Source organism: Dunckerocampus dactyliophorus, chromosome 8, assembly GCF_027744805.1.
Source record: "Dunckerocampus dactyliophorus isolate RoL2022-P2 chromosome 8, RoL_Ddac_1.1, whole genome shotgun sequence".
Taxonomy (NCBI): Eukaryota; Metazoa; Chordata; class Actinopteri; order Syngnathiformes; family Syngnathidae; genus Dunckerocampus; species Dunckerocampus dactyliophorus.
Genome location: NC_072826.1, coordinates 29,104,098 through 29,128,249, shown reverse-complemented (window position 1 = coordinate 29,128,249; position 24,152 = coordinate 29,104,098). Strand labels below are relative to the sequence as shown.

Sequence of the window (24,152 nt, the reverse complement as noted above, 5' to 3'; positions counted from 1 at the left end):
TGAGTTTTGTTATTTTTGTGTTTAGTAATTAAACACAAAATAATATATATATATATTATATATTTTTATATTTTTTAAAGTGTTGATACTTCCCAGGATGCGAGCTAGAGGGCGGTGTAGCCTTGCTAGCTTAGCTGTGTGGTCCCATGGCGGACTCCAGTGACAGCAGTACCAAAGCAGGAAGGCTTTACAGTCCAGCTCCGCCTCTTCCTCCTGCTGTAAACATTCTGGAAAACTTCCTGAAACCCTCAATCCGCCAGCCAAGACAGACAAGACGGAGACAGCTCTATCGGCGACGTGCATGTTGTTGTTTTTTGTAGTGCCTCAATTACTGCCAGGCTGCATTTAAACCCGCGTGACTCAATTCAAAGTTAAAAAAGGTAAGTTCAAGACGTCTTAATGGTGACGTCGATGCATTCTCAAAATACATACGGAAGTATTCAGTGATATCATCTATGTAATAAACTTGTATTTATTCATTATTTAGATGTTAGTAATGTGGCTTCGGCTAGAGTAGAAGTGTCCGGTTATGTCCAGACGTCACGGCCGTTGTAAGAAACATGGCATCTTTGATGTGCTTTTCTAAACAGCATCATCATGGCACCAAAGAGACGCTCTGCTTCCGCTGCCAAGGCTGGCGGCAAGAAGGTGAAGCAAGAACCCGAACAACCAAAGCCAAAGGATGCCTTCACCTCTACCAAAGAAGCCCTTATGGCTGCAGGACCACAATTCAAAGGCAAGAGGAAGGTGGATGAGCACTGCTCACTGTCAAACACTGGAGAGGTAGCACCTAGCAACATCCAAAGGGAAAGTATTCGTGATGTAGATGATGACAACTGCGCTGTATCGTTGCCCACAGGTGTATGAAGACTATGACTGCATGCTCAATCAGACCAACATTGGACAAAACAACAACAAGTTTTATGTAATCCAGCTCATTAAAGATTCCAACAAGTACTATTCATGGAACAGATGGGGCAGAGTGGTAAGTCTGTGCAGTACTTTCACATACACAGCCTGGCCAAAAAACAAAAAGTAGGGGTGCACGACAATTATTGGGCCTATATGAGGGAATTATGACGTCGTACCGATAAATCTGTTAGCATTTCAAAAATCTCAGATAACTGATCATTTTAAGAAAACGCTTGCGTGAGGTGAGATGCTGTGTGGGAAAGCAAATCAAGCGCTCCTTTTTTCTCCTGCCTGTGTCGTTAAAGGGATAGTTTGGGATTTTTTGACATGAAGTTGTGCGACATCCCCATCAGCAGTGTAGTCCATTAACAGGTACTTACCCCCCACTTGGTCTCCTATGTCCAGTTCTGGTCGGATTTCGGTGATGAAGAATGTAGTTCCGCTTAGTTGCTCGGGGACATTTAAGCAAATAGTTTGGCTTCTCAAAACAATATGCGTTCAAAACAGTAATACTGACCATTTGCATTACAAGAATGCCCTCAGGCCTCACAAAACACTTGCGTTATATTTGTCTCCCGCCGTGTCCCTGCACACTGTCGCCTGTGCATTCACGTGTATGTGATGAAGACACTCAGGTGTCACTGTCTGCAACAAGCTCCAAAGAAGACAGCTTTTTTTTATGTCGAACAACTAACAGTTTGTGTGGATCTTGTGAATGATTGTGACTGAGCTACGACTCAGTAATTAAAGTCTACACACGACGAAAAAAAACGAAACTTTTTCGTGCATGAAGCTTCTACTTGAGTCGGCAGATATTGACCAAGGGAGACAAAATGGGTGGCCGCTGGCCGCGATAAACAGGTGACCGCTATACACAGGGTCTATAACACGCAAATTTTCTGCTTGTTATCTGCTTGTTATCTCGCTAGCTAGCGCATGTCTTCAGGGCTCTAATAATGTTAAAAACCGTATTTAGAAAGTCATAAATAGGTTTTCTATACTCTACTATGAGGTTATTCCATTTATTAACATTGAATCCTATATCGTGGAAATTAATTAGTTGCGGTCGGGTGTGGCACCAATTAACTGCTATAAACGAGGGAGGACTGTAATGTTAAAATCTCGTCTTGTCACGTTCTTGTGGACCCAATGTTATATATTGTCGCGTCTTGTGAGTTGGGTGCGTCATGACACCCCTAGTCCATAATGTAGTGCACTTTTTTCATGCTAGCCGGAATTGTAGAGGTGCATCGCAACGCCAAATATGCACTTCCTGTCCCTCATTTGAAATGTGTACCGAGTGGGGAATCGGTACCTAGGTTTCAGGTAGGTGATTCAGTAAACTGCTGGACAGACTGGAGTTTGACATGTAGACATTGGACCCAATAATATCGTAATAATATTGTTATTAGTCATTTTTGACAAGTGTGTATATCAATTGTGTGGCTATTTAAAAAAATAACTTGATTTTGATCCATATTCAGGGTGAAGTGGGACAATCCAAACTTAATTCATTTCCGAATGCTGAGAACGCTGTGAAGGACTTTGAGAAGAAGTTTAAGGACAAGACGAAGAACAACTGGAGCGATCGCATGAATTTTGTCTCTCACTCCGGGAAGTACACCTTGATCGAGGTGGATGGGGAGCAGGATGCTGAGGTTAAGGTATTAAAGCAGCTGACAGAGAAGAAAGACGGTTGACCCTCCAAATGATTCAACCCATTCTCACCCGTTTCTTCATCTCATTTCAGGTGGAGAGTGTTGATGGGAAAGCAGTCAAAGTGACTAAAAATGTTCTACCCTGCACCCTTGACGAGGCTACATCGGCGCTCATCCACCTCATATTCAGTAATGACATGTTCAAGGAGGCGATGGAATGCATGAACTTAGGTAGGTGTGACTCATTGTAGCACGGACCGGTTCAGGCACCCTCCTCATGTCAAAGTCAATACATGACTGTGCCCTAGAATGGGATTTTTCAGTGACTCCCTTTACCACTAAGATTAAGGAGTAAAGTGTCACTCGAACTCTCTAGCCCTTTGACAACCTTCAAATATATCCCTCTCTCGGAAAAGACTGTCACAACAATATGTTTCGTGAAAGTAGCACGTGTTTCACCTTTTAAGCCTTGGGCTAGTTGTGTGGACATGCAGTTATTCATTACCCAGCAGCCCCCGGTACAGGGGTCCTGACACTTTAAAAGGTTAAATGATCGCTTTCTCTGTGGATCTGCATTGTCTGTAATCAAGAGTTTTTAGAGTGGGGCTGTGGATTGTGTGAACTGCAAAGTCAAAAAGATGCCGGTCACAGAAAGCTCTTAACTGTATGTGTTGATGTTGTACAGACATCAAGAAGATGCCTTTGGGTAAGCTCAGTAAGATGCAGATTGCAAAAGGATTTGAGGTGCTGGAGGAGATTGAAGCAGCCTTGAACCAAAGCAGAAACAGAAATTCACGTCTTCAAGAGCTCTCCTCCAAGTTCTTTACCACCATCCCGCATAACTTTGGTCGGAATCGACCTCCGACCATTGAGTGCAAAGATACTGTGGACAGAAAGAAAGGGATGCTAATGGTAAGAATTGGTCTCGTTTTAAATTGCAGTTGGCTGTTCTTCCACACATTTTTTGTCAATGCTGGTGTAGGTTCTGGCTGATATTGAGCTGGCCCAGACATTGAAGTCAGAGACGGAGAAGGCCCAGGAAGAGATGGTAGAGACTGTTCCTCACCCTCTTGACCAGGACTACAATTCTCTCAAGTGCAAGCTCTCTCTGATGGACAAATCCACAGCGCGATATAAGGTATGTTGTACATATCATTATACTCGTACCGCAATATTTCATACATTTTGCCTTTTTTTTTTAAAGATCATACAAAAGTATCTGTCAAAAACAGCGGGCCAATTTAAGCCGAAAATTGTCAATGTTTGGGAAATTGCCAGAGAGTTTGAGGTAGGAGCTTGGTTTGGTAACAAGACGCAGGTCATGGAAAAAAAAAATAGGCATTTACTCATACTCTCATTGCAGGGGGAGCGTTTTAAAGAGCATGACGCACTGGATAACCGGCGTTTGCTGTGGCATGGCACAAACATAGCAGTTGTGGCCGCCATTCTTAAGAGCGGCTTGAGGATCATGCCCCATTCAGGTGGTCGTGTTGGTCGGGGTATCTATTTTGCATCGGAAAACAGAAAGTCAGCAGGTTATGGTAAGCCCGGACCAATGCAGTCACAATCGCATACACTCCTGATGAAAATTTTAAGACCAGTTGAAAAATGTCAGTGTACATTTTGCACTGCTGGATCTTAAGGAGGTTCTAAGTTGTGCTTCATAATGCAAAAAGAAGAAATGGTGTGACAAAACATTTTTTGAGTAAGCACTTTATTGCAAACAAGAATTAAAGTGAAATAGGCTGTTTATCAGCTGATCAAAAGTTTGAAAAAACCCGAAACCGCCTAAAGTAGAAATAAAAATCACTCCACACTCTTTACTGTTCCTTGGTATTACCATATCTAACTTATTGTGTGGAGATATGGGGCAATAATTACAAAAGCAATCTTCACTCACTCACTGCAAAAAAGATGGGTGAGGATCATTCATAATGCCAAGTATAGACAACATACAAACCCTTTATTTTTAAAATCACAGATATTAAAATTTTCTGATTTAGTACACTTTCAAAGTGCTAAAATAATGCATAAAGTTATTAATAATTTGCTACCCAAAAATGTCATACAGTATTTCTCTATCAGAGAGGAGAAATATGATCTTAGGGAAAATTAAACTTAAAACACTTATATGCAAGAACGACGCTGAAAACCCACAGTATTCCTGTATGTGGAATTAAATTATGGAACGGATTGAGCAAGGAACTCAAAACAATGTACAGAGATGAGCACATTCAAAAAAACAATACAAGCAGTTGATGTTTGCTAAATACAAGGCAGAAGAGTCTTGATCATGACAATGATTGTTCTGTCATTTTTATTTTTACTATTTACAGTCAAACCTGTCTATAGCGGCCACTGAAGGGAAACGGCAAAAGTGGCCGCTATAGACAGGTGGCCGCTATAGACAGGTTGGCGGCCATTTGGAATTTGTGCACACACATATTAACATGTATTCACAAAAGACTGGAGCAAAACCAAGAGACATAGGGGAAAACGCTCTGTTGACACATAAACAGGTAGGTAAATCTAGGTAACAGCTCCGGTGAGGAAACTAGTAATATCAATGACAACAATGAACCAGCGCCGCACATTCGACGGCGCTGGCCTTTTATCTGTCACAAATGTTAATTGACCGCAGCTGCGCGGCCACCAGGCATGAAGCGGCTGCCTCTTCCTCCCCGGAGAAGGCACAGCCCGCCAAATAAGAGCGCAGGACAGGGGAGGCTCGCTCCTGTCCTGCAGAACGTCACAAATTTCCATCTTTGATTTTTTTTTTAAACACGATTTTAAAAGCAAGAAATAAAAATTTTAGTGAACGAGCCCGAGGATATATGTACAGGCTATGCGTGAAGCAGTCAAGAATGGGTGTGTGCGTGAACAATTGAGTGCGGAGGAGGTGCGAAGATCGTCGTAAACTAACAATACCATCGCTCCTTTCTTATTGAATGGGCTTCTAATCTCTAATTAGTCGGCAATTAAGTGATATTTTAGATGTGTTATTCAGGTGTTTAAGCTATTTTAGAATCTATTCACGGCATTGCAAAGTGGGAAGATTACCGTTTTGGCCATCCTTGAATCCTTTCAGGTCCTTTCAGGCTTTTTTATGTCGAACTAGGACTCAGTAATTAAAGTCTACACACGATGGCTTCATTGCTTAAAAAACGAAACTTTTTTGTGCATGAAGCTTCTACTTGAGTTGGTAATTTGACTGCTATATGCGGTCAGATATTGACCAAGGGAAACAAAATGGGTGGCCGCTGGCCGCGTTAGACAGGTGACCGCTGTACACAGGGTCTATAACATGTAAATTTTCTGCGGGGGATTTGCCAGTGGCCGCTATAGGCAGGTGGCCGTTATATACAGGTGGCCGCTAAGACAGGTTTGACTGTATTATGTATTATTACACTGAATATTATACAAAAATATGACATGGAATGCAGGGAGTGAATAATATGCACTGTTCAAGATGTGAAATAGATGGGGAGTAGGATTAAATAAGCTTTGCTTCTTCCTACTCCTTTCGGACATGTGGAACTGTGAAAGGATGATTCATAAGATGTACTCCATTGTAACCTTCATGCATGTTCAAATAAAACTAAACCAAACCAAACCAAAAAAGGAGTGAGTAATGAGTAGCTGCGCCATTCTTGTCTTAATGAGGTGCAAAATTGGCTTTGGGAGTGCTTGATGCCAGTGTTTCCAGGAGGCTAGTGGGAATGTTGCGTGAAGATGGCTTCACTGTCTGGAACTCACGTCCATTTTTGTAAATCCCCAAATGTTCTTCATTTGATTTAGATGACGGGAACACGCAGGTCCAAAAGAGTGAGCTTATTCCACTGAAAGAAGTCCTTTATGAAGGGCAGCGTTGTCCTGTTGAAAAAGCCAGTCATTACCACACAGACGAGTGCCTTCAGTCATGAGGGATGCCCCCTGCAACATCTCCACATAGCCAGCTGCCTTTTGACGCTACTGTGCAACCTGAAGCTCAATTGTCCCATTGAAGGATCATGATGGTGGAAAACATCTCAGGTGGGATCTCCTTGTCATGCCAGTAATGTTGGAAGCCATCAGGACCGTCAAGGGAGAATAAAACTTTCTTCCACATTTCAATGTCCCATGTTTGGTGCTCTCCTGCAAATTCCAAATGGCCAATTTTGAAGAGCTTTTCTCAAAAGCTTCTTCTCAAAAGCCTTGCATTGAATATTGGACTACACTCGGCACCAGTAACAACCTTCATTTGAGCCGAGGATGAAAGTTGAACAGCAGAGTTTTACATAGCAAACAGGATGAGGAAAGCAACCATCAAACAGAAAAGTCCAATGGCTTCATACATTGCAAATCCCAGGATGGCATAGGCGGATCCAGCCAATGGGATCCTCCTTTTTTTTTGGGTCTACCGCTTTTATGTTCCATGAGCCTCAGGATGTTTTTCAGAAGTTTGAAATGACTGTCTTACTGCGTCCAACCTCAGCACCAATGGCGCGCTGCGAGAGGCCTTGCTTATGCAGCTCAACAATCCCACCACGTTCAAAGAGAGAAAGCTTTTTTGCCTTTGCCATCAAGAGATCATGACAGTGTGAATACCTGACACTAAATCATATTCAATCCACATTTTTGCCAATCTTTCGGGTTTTAAAGGCTGTGCTCTTAAACCTTTGATCAGCTGATGAGCAGCCTATTTTACTTTAATGCTTCTTTGCAAGTTGCTTTTTTGTCTCACTCCCATTTCTTCTATTTGCATTTTGAGGCTCTACTTAGAACACCCTCAAGATTCAACAGTGCAAAATGTCACGTCTTGCAATTTTTCAACTGGTCTTAAAATTTTGATCAGGGGTGTATATGCAATCATAGCAATAAATGCCAAGTGATGTTTTTCCCTTGTCATGTTTAGTGCGCACCTCTAAGAACACGGGCGTGATGTTTCTGAGTGAAGTGGCGCTTGGGAAAGAGCATACCATCACCAGAGACAACTCGTCCCTGAAAAAGGCTCCAGCTGGATTTGATTGCGTAGTTGCACGGGGACAGGTGGAACCAGGTACTCCAGTGACATTACACTTTTTTTCAGTCTGGGAAATAAAATTCAGTGCAGTGGGAGAGTCATCTTGGACCTACGTACACTTAGGTAAAGGTATTTTGGACAGTGATGGTGTTTTCCTGATTTTGGTAATTGTATTGGCAATTACTCATTTCAAACAACACCAGAGCACCTCCATTGTCAAGAGCTGAAAAGTTTGTTAACACAATGTCCTAATTATAAACAAATATGTCCATAATCTTTCATATGTCAGTGAGTCACACCAGTCAATGCTCATCAGCTTCCATACATAATAGACATGCCTCTACCATGTGATGGAGCCTCAGATTCAGGCAGCCAAGACTCGCGGGCCAGCTGATAACGACCCGGCCTGCACAAAGAGGCGCCCATAGTCTATTAAGTTGTTGTTTTCGTTCGACAAATGGTTTTTGCAGTTTTCTTCAATGGTGATTCAAGTCCAAATAAAATTTTCTGTGGAAGAAAGTAGAGGTTTTCTTTAAGAATAAAATGAAACAGAACACCCAATGATTTATAAATAAATGAATGAATGCTGGAAATTGTCACAAGTGCCCAAACTTTTGCATACGACTGTAATTTTACAAAGGTATAAAATCCAAGGGCATATAAGGGTTTAAGAAAAAACCTTGTTTGAATAGCGATAATATTATCAAGACGTGTGTCGCAAGCAAAGCTTTTTGTGTTTTCAGATGCCTCTAAAGATGTCTTCATCACCCTGGAGGGCAAGAAGGTCGCCGTCCCACAGGGTGAGCCCATACAGCAGTCGCAGTACTCTGAGAGCCACTTCTACAACAGCGAATATCTCATCTACAAAGAGAGTCAGTGTTGCCTCCGCTATCTGCTTGAGCTAAATATGTAACATCAGGAAAAGGCCTGGCTGTGCCTTTTTGTCACTTAAAGCTATGAAGAAGATATCCCTGAATGTATGCTAATTAATGCACAGACTTGCACTCAAATTAATGCACCTTTTATAATTTAGCATCTAAAGGCGTAATCTTACTGAATCTGCTTTGATTGATTGCGCAGGTATATCTAATGTTGTGGCTGGTGATTGTTGAAGAATCTTGGTCAACGCATTGTTTGCATTTTAGAGCTCATTCTATTCTACAAAAAATCTAACTTTGGCATCTGTATACTACTTCAGCATATTTGTAGTTTATTTTCTACAGCAGATCGGCCTTAGAATGACTGTATGTAATGACGTGTTTACAGGACAAAAGGTGTAAAGTGCAATTTTACGACTAATCCCAAAGCACTGTCGCTATCTTTTTTTGCGCTGCTAACTAATACCTGGAGAGAAACTTCTTATGCAAACTTCTTATATGTGAGTCGTCATATTTCACATTGTCTGCTTGAAATTTGACCAAACAGCACCACATGGTGTCAGTAGAATGACCAACATGCGGTGATGTTTATTTGCATTCGAAGGCAGAACTAATAAATCTGTGTCCCTCCAACCAGCTATTGTTTATTTTTTTTTGCACTAAGGTATTTCAGGCGCATCATCATGCGCAATACAGCTAGTATTAGTTAAAAAAAAAACATATTTCAGCAAATTTTACGTACTTTTTGCATAAAGCATTTTCAAGCATAAACATGGCTAAAAGAAGTAAAATACAAACATAAGGCATTCAGAGGACTCATTCAAAGAGGTTGTAAGGATATGTAATATTCTACACTGGTCACTAGGTGTCAGTAATCTTGGTGTCAGACTTGATCGCAGGAAACAGGCTTTTATTGCAGGTTTAAATTATCTTACAATAGGCACACTTTTTCCTAAAATGGGCTATTGTTGCGGCTGTAACCCACACCAAGCTCAAACTCAACTTTGAACCCCTGACATCACTTCCTGTCCGCCCCCCTACTCAGCTCTGCTAGCACTGGAACACATTTACAGCAACACACACAAGCATGCATCTTATGTCTTATTTTCTCTTATACAGTATGTCTACTATATTGGGTAATCGGCGTGTAAAGTTGACTATAGGGGTGTTATCTCCTGTCTGAGGGCTTTAATGTTAAAAAGCATAGAAGGTTGTAAACAGGTTTTCTATGCTGTAACTATGAAAATATCCCATTCATAAATAAGGAATCCTACTTTGTGGAAATTCACTTATCATGGTCGGGTCTGGAACCAATTAACCACCATAAACGAGTGATTATTGTTTGTGTAAATTCCAATAAACACTATTAACCGTACCGGAGGCCGGTACGGAGGTCAGGAGAACGCGAGTATAGAGCGGGAGGAGCCACCTGGTACAGCCCAGCAAGGTGCACTGTATTCGAGCAGCTGGTGTGACGCCGTGGTGGTCTCTGGCAAACCTTTTACACTTTTCAAACGCCGTGGTGCTGGCGTTTCAGATGGCTGATAAGGTTTATTTGTGTGCTTGATGGGGTTGTTTTCCCCTCATCACGGAGCATTTGGTACAACTAGCACGTGAAATGTCTTCCTCGGAGAGTGAATATTTACAAGCGAGCTCAGCAGAAGCCAAGGCGTTAACATCACAAGCAGGAGGAAAAAAGGAGCGTTTAATTTGCTCACCCGCACAGGATGGTTAATCTTGCCTCATTGGAGCAGTTTTCAGAGCTGTTTTTAATGTTATCGGATTTATCGGTATGACGTCAAAATTCCCTCATATCATGTGATGCTCATGTAACCCGCCTGTTTCAGCCTCGAACACAAAACCTTCGGAATTGGAGTCGAAAGCGCTGGCCGCTGGGCCAAAAGCCCAGACTGTCAACCCAGTGCTCAGTGCGGCTCTTAATGCCGAGGGAGTGAGGTTTACAAATGTACACTTGCGCAGCCACACTGGCTGGCATCCGTCACACTTATTTTTTGACAATATATTCTCAAATGAGCCAAATTTGACCAAACAAGAGACCGAAACATTGGCAATAACAGCTGTGGTCAGCTGTATTTTTCAATTGACGTCACAAGACGGTAGAAACTGTCAGCTCTATCTACCTCTGCACATGCTTTAAAATGTCTGCGTGCGATATATACCGGCTGAGCAGTTTGCTTTTTTTTACAGATATTTATTTCATATGCTGTGTAACGCCAGTGTTCAGACGTGAGTAGCCTCTACAGTACATGGTGGGTAGTAGGACCCAGTAAAGACTGGGCTCTTGTCAATAGGGGACAGTGGAGTGTGTGTCAGTTTGAAGAGGGAAAACACACACACACACACACAATACAATGTGTGACAGTCTGTGCCATACACTGGACATGAATAGGGGTGATCCTGGAGGGGGGGCAGAGAGGATCTAACATCATAATGGAGTGAAAGATCAGCTGCCATTTAACTGGAAATGCACCCATGTGATGGGCCTGGATCTCTGCAGGGTCTCTGCAGGAGCAGTCCACCTGTTGCGTTTGAGCGACCACACGTGAAGACCCTCCTCACAAGGGATGCTGACTCTTTCTATTTGACGGACTTCCATCCTTTTATGAGCACCTGTTTGATTTTGAACTGGTCTACAAGCACACGGTGGATCATGGGTAGGTACCCTTTAGAATGCTTGAGTTGTGTTTTTAATTGTAAGAGCGCACACATTTTTCAACGTAAGCCGAAGCCTACAGCTTTTTATTCATAATAATGTTATTATGCAAAAATGTACAGGGGAGAAAACACTAGTAGAGCAAGCCATTGCTGTCATACTCAATAATTACCGATTACTTGACAAGCAGAATAAACCCCGAATGCTGCTAATACTGAGCTGACATTTAATTAAAGGAATGTTGCTTGCTGAAAAACATTTCTTGACCCAGATTTGTGACTTGACCTGTTACAATGAAGTCATATTTTCCATGATCTTGTGTTTACATATTGGTACGCTTTAAAATCGAGTTGCTTTGACCACACTACACTCGTCCCTTGCTGTATCGCGGTTTTCCAAAAAAGAATAAATGATCGCTGTTTTGCAACATTAATTAATATATACATTTTAAATACTTTTTAAAAGTTATTTTTATATTTTTTATTTATTTTATATTGTATATTTTTATAAAAATGCCAAAACAACACATTTTCTACACAATAATTATAGTTTTACATGCAGAAAAAGATGGAAAAATAACTACAAATGACAAATGAATGGGTTTTCTTGGGGAAAAAAAACACAAAACCATCAATTAACATAAACGCATTCTGCTGCAACCACAATTTGCAAAAATGTGAAAATATACAGATATATATCAAACTAAATATCAACATTCTACAACCAATACACATACAGTATACCTTGCTGTTTAATATAGAAAATAAATTTTTTAAAAAACATTGTAAAGTGCGCCGGTGAGGATACGTGTTTGATACCGGATGCCACGACCATGCTACGGTAAGTAAAATGCGTCTGTTTTGTTGGAATCAGAAATGAGTGTTATGGATGCAAAATGAAGGTGGAAATACCGAGTGTCACCCTCGAGGCGCTGCCGGGTTGATAGACTGTTTTACACGGGAACCGGAGTAGTTGTGTATGCACGTATGTGTGTGCACCTCAGCCGAGGACGGAGCCACCTCTGAGCCACACCTCTGAAATGACGACGGTCTTGCCTTTAAGCCGTAAAATTCAGAGGTCTTGCACCCTTCTCTCGTTACAGTGTTACGGTCCATCGCCTTTCTCTTGGCGCCTGCGGATCACGTGCAAGTATCACGAGATTTTGTCTTTGGTGCATGATCGAAGATGACGGGCTAAACAAACCGGACGGTATTCTGGACGCTTTGGGTAGTGACCAAAAGGACAAGATTGCGGGTAAAAGCAGCTTTCTCTGCAGGGTGTTGGGGCTCTCCCTTAGCGATAAAGTGAGAAGCATTGTCATACGGGAGGGAAGCGTCCTTGAGGCATCTGGTCAGAATGCCTCAAGGATGCTTCCCTGGTTCAACGCCTTGGGATTTGCCGGGAGGAGCTGGACAAAGTGGCCGGCGAGAGGGAAGTCTGGGCTTCCCTGCTTAGGCTGTTAGGTGGTTAGCTGCCCTCGCATAAGCAGTATAAGATGGATGGATGGATGGTATTCTGGACGCTAAACAAGCGGGCGAACGCAAGCCAAGTCAAAATTTTACCAAAAATTTGGGATGTTAATCGTAAAACGCGTTAAACACGGTGGATGTTAACCGAGGTACCACAGGTAGTCTTAAACGGGGTTTTGAAATTCACTTATCGCAGTCGGGTCTGGAACCAATTAACCGTGATAAACGAGGGACAACTGCAATACAAATATTGTTAAATGAATACCTCTCTAATGGTAAGAACTAAGCTGTGACACATTTTTCTTCACTTTTTGCCTTTACAGTAACGCCGTGTGTTGATTGTATACTACCTGTCTTTGTCACAGGTCATCCAGCCGTGAAGACTTTGCCGATGCAAACGGATCAAGTTATGGAAGAATAATGGCAGAAAAGTCCAATCCCATGATTCCGTCTGCCTCCAATCTAACAACTGTCCCATGGGAGCAACAGCCTACAGTTCCAACAGATGTTGGCGTGGTCACCAGCTCTCAGTCGCAGCTCAAAGACCTTTTCGGCTTGTTCTGCATGGTGACCCTGAACCTCATCGCACTGCTGGCAAATGTCGGCGTGATGGTGGCCATCGCCCGCGCTCCGCACCTGAAGAGGTTCGCTTTCGTGTGCCACCTTTGCGCTGTGGACTTGCTGTGCGCCATTCTCCTCATGCCCTTGGGGATCATATCCAGCTCACCCTTTTTCGGCACTGTGGTGTTCACCGTTCTCGAGTGTCAGGTGTACATCTTCCTCAATGTGTTTCTCATCTGTTTGTCCATTCTCACCATCACCGCCATCAGTGTGGAACGCTACTTCTATATCGTGCACCCGATGCGTTACGAAGTCAAGATGACCATCAATTTAGCTATCGGGGTCATGCTCCTTATCTGGGTCAAGTCGGCGCTCTTGGCTTTGTTCACCCTCTTCGGCTGGCCGGCATATGGAAACCAAAGCTCGATTGCGGCAGCCCACTGCTCTCTCCATGCAAGCCACAGTCGCCTTCGAGGAGTGTTTGCAGTGCTCTTCACTGTGCTTTGCTTCCTGGTTCCTTCGGTGATTATCTTTGTCGTTTACTGTGCCGTGTACAAGGTCGCTCGTTCGGCCGCCTTGCAGCAAGTCCCTGCTGTCCCAACGTGGGCCAGCGCGAACCTGGATAAGAATCGGTCGGACTCTATCAGCAGCCAGACCACCATGATCAACACCACCCGCTCTCTGCCACAGAGACTTTCCCCAGAAAGAGCGTTCGGCGGAGGCAAGGCAGCCCTCACCTTGGTATTCATCGTGGGTCAGTTCTTGGTATGCTGGCTGCCCTACTTCATCTTCCACCTGCAAATGTCTCTGACTGGCTCCATGCACAGCCCGGGAGACTTGGAGGAGGCGGTCAACTGGCTGGCATTTTCCTCATTTGCGGTGAACCCGTTCTTCTACGGTTTGCTCAACAGGCAGATCAGAGAGGAGCTTGTCAAGTTTCGACGCTGCTGCCTGACCCAGCCTGTGGAGTTTGCCGCTTCCAGCCATGAGGGATCCCTGCAGGAGAACTTCCTCCAGTTCATCCAGAGAACCAGCTGCACAGCTGAGAGACGCTCCAGCTGTGTCGACTCCAGTCCCAGAAACACTGTGGACCACAGAGTTAAGATCCCTGGACAAATACCAGAGGATCACACTTAGAGCCATTCAGGCACTTTTTCCCATCATATTTCAAAGGGGTCCTGTCCTACATTTTCAACTTTTCAGACTTATGAATACTGTACGGTTGTGGTCGTCTCCCAACTTGAAGGTTGCTGGTTCGATCCTCCGTTCTCCCATGACCATGTCGAAGTATCCTTTGGCAAGATACCGAACCCCCAGTTGCTCCTGATGCTGCGTCATCACTAGGTAAATGTAGTAACAGTGCCAAAGCGCTTTGAGTACCTTGAAGGTAGAAAAGCTGCTGGTAGTACCAGTTGGCACCATACAAAGAAAAAGGGGCATGCCAAGAAAACTACAGTACCTTGTCCTAATTTTGTGGGGCCTAACCGTTTGTGTTATTCATGCTCACTAAACTGCCCCACTCAGGCAGAGAAAGGACAGAGAGAGCCGGCAGGAAAACAAAAACAAAGTCAGACAGACTAATTACTAATACTTCAAAAATGGCACAGCAACACCCATAAGTGAGTATACCCCTCACATTCCAGCTAGCATATCTTATCAAGGGACTACACTGTAGAAATGAAAACGAGTCATCGTTCGGCCATTATTGTCTAAAATGCTGGCCACACCATTGAGTAGCACAATAATCGTGTATTGCCAATAGTCAAGCATGTCATGGTCTTAGGCTGCATGAGTGCTAGGGAGCTGTGGTTTATTGAGGAGAAAGAATAATTCCAACATGTTCTGCGGCACTGTGGCGGCCGGCATTATTAAAGTAATTACATGGTGGTAGCGTCATGGGGCTGCATGAGTGCTGCCGGCACCAAGGAGCTGCAGTTCACTGAGGGGTATACTCACTTATGTTAGACGTATGAGTTTTATTTATATGCATTAATTTTGTAGCATTTGACCATCTGCTGGATGTGGTGGGGCACAATCCCACTTGCCCCCATGGTATAAACCATTAACTGTGACAAAATGTGATGTTTGTTGAATTGTATTTTATATTTTCTACGTGTATTTCAAGTGTACATGAACCAAAAAAGGTGAAAAATGACCCAAGAATTCATAATAATGTTCTCCGTGAAAACCATCTGGTGTCGTGTGGTGTTGATTGTCAAGCATGAGGCGTCAATGTTGCCTGGCACTCGATAAGCGAGGGTGTCATGGCGCGACTCCCGCATCTCAATAAATTACACCATAGCGCGGCACCAATACGGCGGCGTGAGGAGCTCTCATGAATCTGAGGAACAATACCTGCGCGTTCCTGTGTGCAACAGATATCCTGATAAACGCTGAATGTCATCTACCTCTGTCGTCATGACGATGGTGTGAGCCTGTGACTCACGTAGCAACAAGGACCTTTCTCTCGAATGTATGCTTTAGATCCTGGTTGGGCTTATTCTGCATCTACGTGCATGACTGGATGCACAGGGGTTACATGCTCAGATAGATGAAAATGAGGGTACCTGAAGGAAGAAATTGGACTTATATAATGATAACATATGCACAGTGAGGCAGCGATAGGGACTTTAGAATGGAAATCATTACAGGAGCTTGATAATGCTCTCGGAGTGCTATTTTATGGCCACCATTGTTTGTATTAGTCTTTCCCAAACAGAAGACAAACGTTGTGGTCACAGCAAATAATGTCCAACACATTTTTTGCTGTCAAGCTAGCATGTACATTGTCTTATGTAATATTGCCTTTCTAATGTTTTGACGACCTTACTTTCTTGATCAGCTGTCTCTTCGTTGGGAAATAGTACAAAATACACATAACCCACTGAATGTTTTTTTTTTAATCATTTGATCATGGGCAAGGTTTGATTTGTATTTTTACTGAGGAACATCCCAATTCAACATGTCTGAAAAGGAGTATGAAGAAGTGGATCTTATTTAAACCATGTCTCAGCACTGCACTACAGTCGTCCCTCGTCCCAGTTTATAATTGGGGTGGCCAAGGTGAGACCATTACTCACATGGGGTGGCAATAAGTTGATACCTGAACTGTCTAGATGACCAGTGGGCTGGTCGGAGAGGGGCCACCCCGTAGCTCCGCCACTGCTGTTGGACTATTAAAGCAATTAATAGCAGAGCAGTGTGCTGAGCACATGTTTTCAAAGCATAGTTCCTGGATTCTGCTCACCATCATGGCGGCCAAACCCACGCAGGGCATACTACGGAAGTGGATGCCGATCGGCACTCCTGTTTTAACTCTAGACTCCTTGGGTTACACGCCCACACATGCTGCTACAGAGAGCTTCCATACTAACAGATGTACAGGATGTGCTGAATCACGTTCAGAATTTAAGCCAAAGTCAACATAGTGCGAAAACTTGACCGGAACCGATCAAAATAGTCATGGAAAACTTACCTACCACTTGCAGTTCATGAAAGATGCCGCTTTATTGACAGCTCCTCCACAAAATAGGCAGCTCTCTTCTGCTCTCCCACAGAAAGTTGTGTGCTGCAGTGAAATGCGTCCAAGCAGAAATGGCGGTAAGGCTGAACTAATGTTCTGCACCACAGAGCCGCGTTTGTCAAAACTGTCACCCAGGAGTGGGTTTGGCCACTGGGGTGGACCAACGGTTCCAGACCTGATCACAATAAGTGAATTTCCAGGATTCAATATTAGCGCTTTCAATCCCAGCCGTTTATCAAAAGACAACACCTTCAGTAGCGGCCATTTTAGATGATTTTGACTGATCTTTCAAGGCTCTCAAAATATTTTGTCCTATGACTATATAACCATGGAACCTACCAAAAGAAAGATTAGACTCTCGTCTTTCATCAAAAAACAAAGTGTGTTTCTACCTTTTTCCTTTCTTTAGTAATCAGCAGTAGAACGTAGGTAAGTTTCAGGGAAATATCAGGTACCGATTAAAAAAGGGAGAAAAGCAGCTTTTTGTGAAAAGATGCATTTCAAGCATAGCTTTCACTTTGACACAAATGTTTTTTTTTTCTTTTGTGGCAACACAAACAACATAAACAACACAAAAAAGGGGTTGTTTTACATCAAAATAACAATTTATGTACAAAAATATAACACCATGAACTGTTTAAAATTTTTACATTTGGAACTGAACCATGTTTGTGCATGTGTGTGTGTGTGCATGCGTTAAAATTTCCCTACAATGCGTATCCTTCTGCATGCTACACTCCTCCACGCTCTCTCACTTCCTCCTTCCTGTCATGTGTGTTTTTTGCGTCAAACGTACCTCTGCCACCTTGTGGCCGTTTTTAGGGCTTAAAATTGCTCTGAAGTGCTCACTATTTTTGTAGTTAGAGCATAGAAAACCTGTTTATGACTTTCTGCGGGTTTTGACATTACCGTCTAACATTGATCATTAAAATTCAAACGAACTTTGAACTTTGAGTGTTCAAACAAGAGACAAATGTGAGAAAATGTTAATGCCTGTCTGAGAAAAGTGGATAAAGTGTATGGTGAGGGCTTTTACAGCCTTACATATAAGATAACTGTAAACAAATAAAGTTGGCTACTTTGCGGATTTCACTTATCGCGGGGAACCTATCCCCCGCGATAAACGAGGGAACACTTGAGTCGATGTAAAATGAGCCAAACAGAAAAAGAAGTTTTGACTTGGCAAGATTTTGTATCACAAGTAAAAATATCTCACCACAAGAAGACAGGAACACCTTAAAGCAGGGGTGCCCATTACACTGATCACGAGCTACCGGTAGCTCGCCAAGGTAGTGTGGGTCCCCTTGTGATTCGCTGGTGCTCCTCCTATCAGAGCTTTATTATTTAAATGGTTTTATTTAAACCTCAATGAACAGCTACAAAAATATATTATAATATAATGTTATATTATAAAAACAAAGACCCATTTCAATAGACAAATTAGGTCAAAATGGGTCAAATCTCTTCATGGAAATTTCTCACAGCTCTAAGAGAACCACAGCGTGTTTAACCCCCCCATGCCCCCTGCTCAGTGTGGACACCGCCGCATATCTTGACCAATGACATTCGCCTTTAACAGAAAAAAGGACGAGGGAAACACTACAACATCGGCTCCCAACGACGCTAACCGGTTCCTGTCGTTCGATTCAAAGAGCCGTCTGTTAGAGCCGATTCGTTCGCGACCGACACATCACTAGTACTACACACAGAGATGCAACTGTCTTCTTTATTATTCTGATTACGGATAAACTAACTCGGCGGTAAGATGCCTATATATATAACTAAAGTTATCCGTTCATTTGTAGCGGCTATTTATGTAGAAAAAAAGTCAACTGTTTGATGGCTTTGCTTGGCGTTCAGAACTCCACTATAGAAATACGGGCTTTGTATATTTCCGCCTGTTAAACGATTATTTCATGAATAACTGGGAAATTGCAGTATGCTTTTTAATATGTTGCCTTGACTTTGGTTGCATTGTCTTTCACAGAATCATTTTCATTTCTTATATATTCAAGATTCAAGAGTTTTATTGTCATATGCTCAGTAAAACTGGTAGTTCTGCTATGCAATGAAATTCTTGTTCTGTTCATTCTCCCAAAAAAGAAAGAAAACGAGAAAATGAATAAGAACATAAGAAACATAAATACCAATAAATTAAGCAACAACAACAGAAGAGACATTAATACAATAAATAATACAAATAAATAAATAAATAAATAAATAAATAAAGTGCTATGAGTGTGTGCGTGTGTTGCGTGCGGCGTGTGTGAGTGCTTCGTTGAGAAGCCTGATGGCCTGTGGGTAAAAGCTGTTTGCCAGCCTTGTGGTGCTGGACTTCAAACTCCTGTAGCGTCTGCCTGACGGTAGGAGTGTGAATAGTGAGTGTTGTGGATGTGTGCTGTCCTTGATGAGGTTGTGTGTTCTTCGTAGGACTCTAGTTTTATAAATGTCTTGCAGTGAGGGGAGGGCTGCCCCAACAATGTTCTGTGAGGTCTTGATCGCCTGCTGGAGTGCCTTCCTATCACGTGTTGTACAGTTACCGTACCAAACAGTGATGGAGGCGGTAAGGACACTTTCCATAGTGCATCTGTAGGAGCAACTCAGGATTGTGGTGGACATGCCAAATTTCCTCAGTCTTCTCAGGAAGTACAGTCTCCTTTGGGACTTCTTCATAATTTGTTGGGTGTTGTGAGACCAGGTGAGGTCCTCGCTGATGTGTGTGCCAAGGAACTTGAAGGTTTTCACCCTCTCCACCTCAGTCTCATCAATAAACAGGGGTCTATGCGTCTCCTTTTCCCTTGTTCTTGGGTCGATGATCATCTCTTTAGTCTTATCTGTATTGAGAAGGAGATTGTTATCACGACACCAAGCTATGAGGTCCGCCACCTCTCTTCTGTATGATGTTTCAACACCACCAGTGATCAGGCCGATGACTGTAGTGTCATCCGCAAATTTAATGATGCTGGTGTTGTTCTGGGAGGCCACGCAATCGTAGGTGAAGAGCGTGTAGCGGAGCGGACTCAGCACACACCGCTGTGGGGTCCCAGTGCTCACAATTCTTGAGCTGGATGTGCGGTTGTGGAGGGAGGGTGACAGGCTAACATTAGCAGGACTTCACATTGTGTAAATGAAGCGTTGTTGGCACTTTTTGGAGGTTTTTTCAGAAGGCGGAATAGGTGCGTCCCATGACATGCATTCTTAGCTGCCTCTTTTTACCTGTTTTTATGTCTTTAGAAAACACAGACAAGAGAAAGATGTAAGGATTGTGTATGATAGGCAAAACTCAAAAAAAGTGCAGTTTTCCTGTAAATAACTAGTAATTAACTTTTAAACTTAACTTTGAGTACATTTCAGGTACTTTTTTTTACATTTAGTTGAGTAGATTTTGTACTTTTACTTAAACTTGAGTACAATTTCAGCCGAGTGCCAAACAACTACAGCCACCAGAGGGCGCTGTGTACCACAAGTAGACCATTCCGCTTTCTGTTTCGTCCTCATGTGAAGAATTTTTGTAATAAACAGCAGGTAAAACATTGTTTTTCCTCCTAAATGTGATATAATCTGTGTTTAGGAACTAGTGGAGCTGACAGATGCTAGACTAAAATGCTATTGTTAATATTTGTGTAGATAAATGCCTTGCTAAAAATGGTAAACAATGTGACATTGTGGTCACTAGAAGTGAATGAAACAAGTTTTCCTCTATGTCTGCGTAAAAAAAACAAACAAGTATTTTGATTAGTAAAATTAATCAGCATATTTTTGGACACTGTTTTGCGTTGCCAGCGCTTCTCAGAGAAGAAAACCGTGGTCAAAAACCCAGTTAGCACATTGGCTTCCTAGCTACGTTAAACCTGTAGTTGCCAATCCCGCCAACAGAGGTCACTGTTGCTGCAAAAGTTAAATCATCCTCACCTTCATTTTTCAACCACGTCATGTTTTGCCTTTTTGTTTTTATGCATAATTATTCGTCCCTGCTTTGCACAAAGTAGATAAACTGGAGTGGGTTGGATGGCCGATGGAGTATTAGCCAATTATTGATGGCTGGTGTCCATTTTTCAAGCAGGTCTTAATGAGAATTGTCATCAAACTTGTCCCATGGAGAATGTCATGGCCGACAGGCGTGTTAAATGTAATTAAGGCATGCCTCAGGCAGGAGTGATGCATCCTTGGTATGATAGCTTCCACCTGGGTGATAAGCAGTGGCAGAAACCATCCGCCATCTTATGTGCGGACATGAAGGCCTCACACAGCCTCTTCGTCTCCAATCAAACCGCCTTTAAAGGAAAACTGCACTATTTTTGGAAGTAGTAGCAGTGATGTGCGATACCAGTGATTTAGGTGAATACGTGAATCCCATTACGTGCATTGTTAGCTGCCTCGTGTGAGCAAGTTTTTCTCTGTTTAGAGCGCACAGAAAAAAGAGAGACGTGTGTTAAGGCACTGTTTATGTTCTTCACTGCCGATGGGGACGCCATACAACTTCAAGTCAAAAAATACCAACTATCCCTTGAAATAGTCATTTTTTCCTTGTAATATTAGTGCTTTATTCGCATAGAATTTTGACTTTATTCCCATAATATTATGGGATATAATATTATAATATTATAACTTTTTTTCAAGCAAATTTTCTAATTTTTCACTTTTTTGTGTTTTGTTTCTTATAACAATATGACTTTAAATAAAAGCATCTTATTTTGAATAAATATTTCAACGTTATGCTACGAAAATGAAGTTTTTTTCTTGTTAGACTACAACTTTTTTTCTTGATATTTTGAATTTATTCTTTATTATGTATGTATGTATGTATGTATGTGTGTATGTATGTGTGTATGTATAGTACCCACAGCAGGAAAATTCACTTGTTACAGCAGCAAGTAAGATACGCAAGTAAAGAATACATAGTGTCTACAACATGGTTCAGGTGGTGCAGGTGTTGTAGAGCCTGACAGCGGTCGGTATGAAGGACCTGCGGAACCTCTCCTTCTTACACCGTGGGTGTAACAGTCTGCTGCTGAAGGAGCTGCCCAGGGAAACAACAGTGTCATGTAGCGGGTGAGAGATGTTGTCATGATGGATGTCAGCTTAGCCAACATCCTTCTCTCCCCCACTTCCTCCACGGAGTCCAGAGGACCGTCCAGGACAGAGCTCGCTCTCCTGATCAGCCTATTGATCCTGCTCCTGTCCCTTTCCGTGCTGCCCCCTCTCCAGCAGCCCACAGCATAGAAGATGGCTGAGGCCACCACAGAGTCATAAAAGGTCCGTAAAAGAGTCCTGCACACACCAAAGGACCTCAGTCTCCTCAGCAGGTGGAGGCGACTCTGGCCCTTCTTGTAGAGGGCGTGGGTGTTGACGGACCAGTCCAGTTTGTTGTTAAGGTGAACACCCAGGAATTTGTAGCTGTCTACCAACTCTATGTCCCTGAGGGGCACCTGTGCTGCAGAGTACCATGTCAGACACACAGTGACGGAGCCTCACATACTGTGGTCTGTTGGTGAGGTAGTCTATAACCCATGCAGTCAGGTGTTGGTCTACTCCCACACTCTCCATCTTCACTCTGAGTAGTGACGGCTGGATGGTGTTGAAGGCACTGGAGAAGTAAAAAACATGACCCTCACAGCGCTCCCGCTGTCCTCCAGGTGTAGTAGTGATCTGTGCACAGGTAGATCACTGCGTCATCCACTCCGATCCCAGGCCGGTAAGCAAACTGCAGGGGGTCCAGCTGAGTGCCCACCAGGGGTCGCAGGTGCTGCAGGATAATCCTCTCCATGGTCTTCATCAGGTGAGAGGTCAAGGCAACAGGCCTGAAGTGGTTAGGCTCCTTGGGACGCGGTGTCTTTGGGATCGGGACCACACAGGAGGTCTTCCACAGGGTAGGGACTTTCTCCAGGCTCAGGCTGAGATTGAACAAGTGCCTGAGAACTCCACAGAGCTGGTCAGCACAGTCCTTGAGGATTCTAGGGCTGATGCCGTCCGGTCCCGGGACCTTTCTTGCCTTGATCTTCTTCAGCTGACTTCTCACCTGATCATCAGTTATGGAGAGGGGAGTAGAGGATGGCTGGGATGGGGATGTGGGGCTGAAGAGTGGTGAGAGTCTCAGTGGGGGTTGAGAGGGGAGTCGTGAAGTGGTGGTGGTGGGGGGGGGGGGGGAGTGGGGTGGTGAGGGTTGGGTGTTGAGGGTGGCAGGCTGAAGAGTGGATGGGGGGGGGGTGGCTGACCCAGGAAGGTGTGAAGAGGGGGCAGGGTGGGTAGGGGAGGAAGGGGGGGCAGACTCAAATCTGTTGAAAAACAGATTAGATTATTATTATAAGATTATATTTATTATTTGTCTTCTTAAATAATCTTCAGAATTTTTTTCTTGTAATATTAAGACTTTATTCTCATAGTATTGTCAAAACTGTTCTTTCAAACGAATTTTCCAAAGATTAGAACTTTATTTTGTTTTGTTTGTCATAATATTATGACGTGAAAAACGACCTACTTTTTAAAAAATATTTCAACTTTATGGTACTAAAACAATGTTATTTTTTGTCATCATCCCATCATACGCAGTTGAAAAATTGCTAGAATTTGCATTTTGCACATTTGCACATCTTAATGAGGGCTGCACGGTGGTCTAGTGGTTAGCATGTTGGCCACACAGTAACAGTCTGGCGATCGGGAAGTCTGGGTTCGATTCTCCCTTGGGCATTTCTGTGTGGAGTGTGCATGTGTGCATGTTCTGGAGTGTGCATGTTCTCCCCGTGCGTGTGTGGGTTTTCTCCGGGTACTCCGGTTTCCTCCCACATTCCAAAAACATGCATGTTAGGTTAATTGGAGACTCTAAATTGTCCATAGGTATGAATGTGAGTGTGAATGGTTGTTTGTCTATATGTGCCCTGCCATTGGCCCTGCCAGTCCAGGGTGTACCCCACCTCTCTCTCCAGCATACCCCCCTATCTTGACCCTCAAGATAGAAAATGGATGGATCTTAATGAGGTTTTAAGTAGAGCTACAATATGCAAAAACAAGAAGGGGTTGAGTGAGACAAAAAGCATTTTAAAAAAAGTAATTCAATGAAAACAAAACAACATCATCTACCCACTATGCCGCTTATCCTCGTTAGGGTCGCCAGCAAGATTCAAACCCATACCTTCCCGATCTCCAGACTGTGTGCTAACCACTCAGCCACCATGCAGCCATCAAAACAACAATTAAACAATTAAAAGTTTCAGACCACAAAAAGCCAAAATCTGCACGAAATGTTCATTTTCTGTCAGGCCTTCACACTGTCATGCCCTCCTGATGGCTAAAGCCAAGAAGCTTTCTTCTTAGCTTTTTTTCTTGATATTTTGAATTTATTCTTTATTAATATTAGTTTTCTTCTTAAATAATCTTTGTAACTGTTCTTCTCTTAATATTAGGACTTTATTCTCATAGTTTTCGACTTTATTCCCAGAATGTTTTAAATTTTAAAAAATTACAACTTTCTTTTGTTT

The 24,152-nt window shown here is 43.0% G+C and overlaps 2 protein-coding genes across 3 annotated transcripts; both read left to right on the top strand.

Moving 5' to 3' along the window:
• Positions 1–208: 208 nt before the first annotated feature.
• On the top strand, positions 209–9,076 carry parp3 (poly (ADP-ribose) polymerase family, member 3). Of its 2 annotated transcripts, none has more exons than XM_054784763.1 (11): positions 209–380; positions 591–736; positions 860–985; positions 2,397–2,576; positions 2,663–2,801; positions 3,256–3,482; positions 3,553–3,708; positions 3,775–3,858; positions 3,934–4,111; positions 7,465–7,608; positions 8,316–9,076. In XM_054784763.1, exons 2-11 carry the CDS (start codon positions 683–685, stop codon positions 8,483–8,485), a joined length of 1,458 nt encoding a protein of 485 aa, XP_054640738.1. In that variant the 5' UTR covers positions 209–380; positions 591–682; the 3' UTR covers positions 8,486–9,076. The 2 variants fall into 2 exon arrangements, with proteins under 2 accessions (XP_054640738.1, XP_054640737.1); XM_054784762.1 differs by having other exon boundaries at positions 212–380; positions 591–783.
• Positions 9,077–10,788: 1,712 nt separating this feature from the next.
• On the top strand, positions 10,789–15,303 carry gpr61l (G protein-coupled receptor 61-like). Its single transcript, XM_054784921.1, has 2 exons — positions 10,789–11,125; positions 12,959–15,303. The coding sequence occupies exon 2, from the start codon at positions 13,014–13,016 to the stop codon at positions 14,289–14,291; it is 1,278 nt and encodes a 425-aa protein (XP_054640896.1). The 5' UTR covers positions 10,789–11,125; positions 12,959–13,013; the 3' UTR covers positions 14,292–15,303.
• The last annotated feature ends 8,849 nt before the right edge of the window (positions 15,304–24,152 follow it).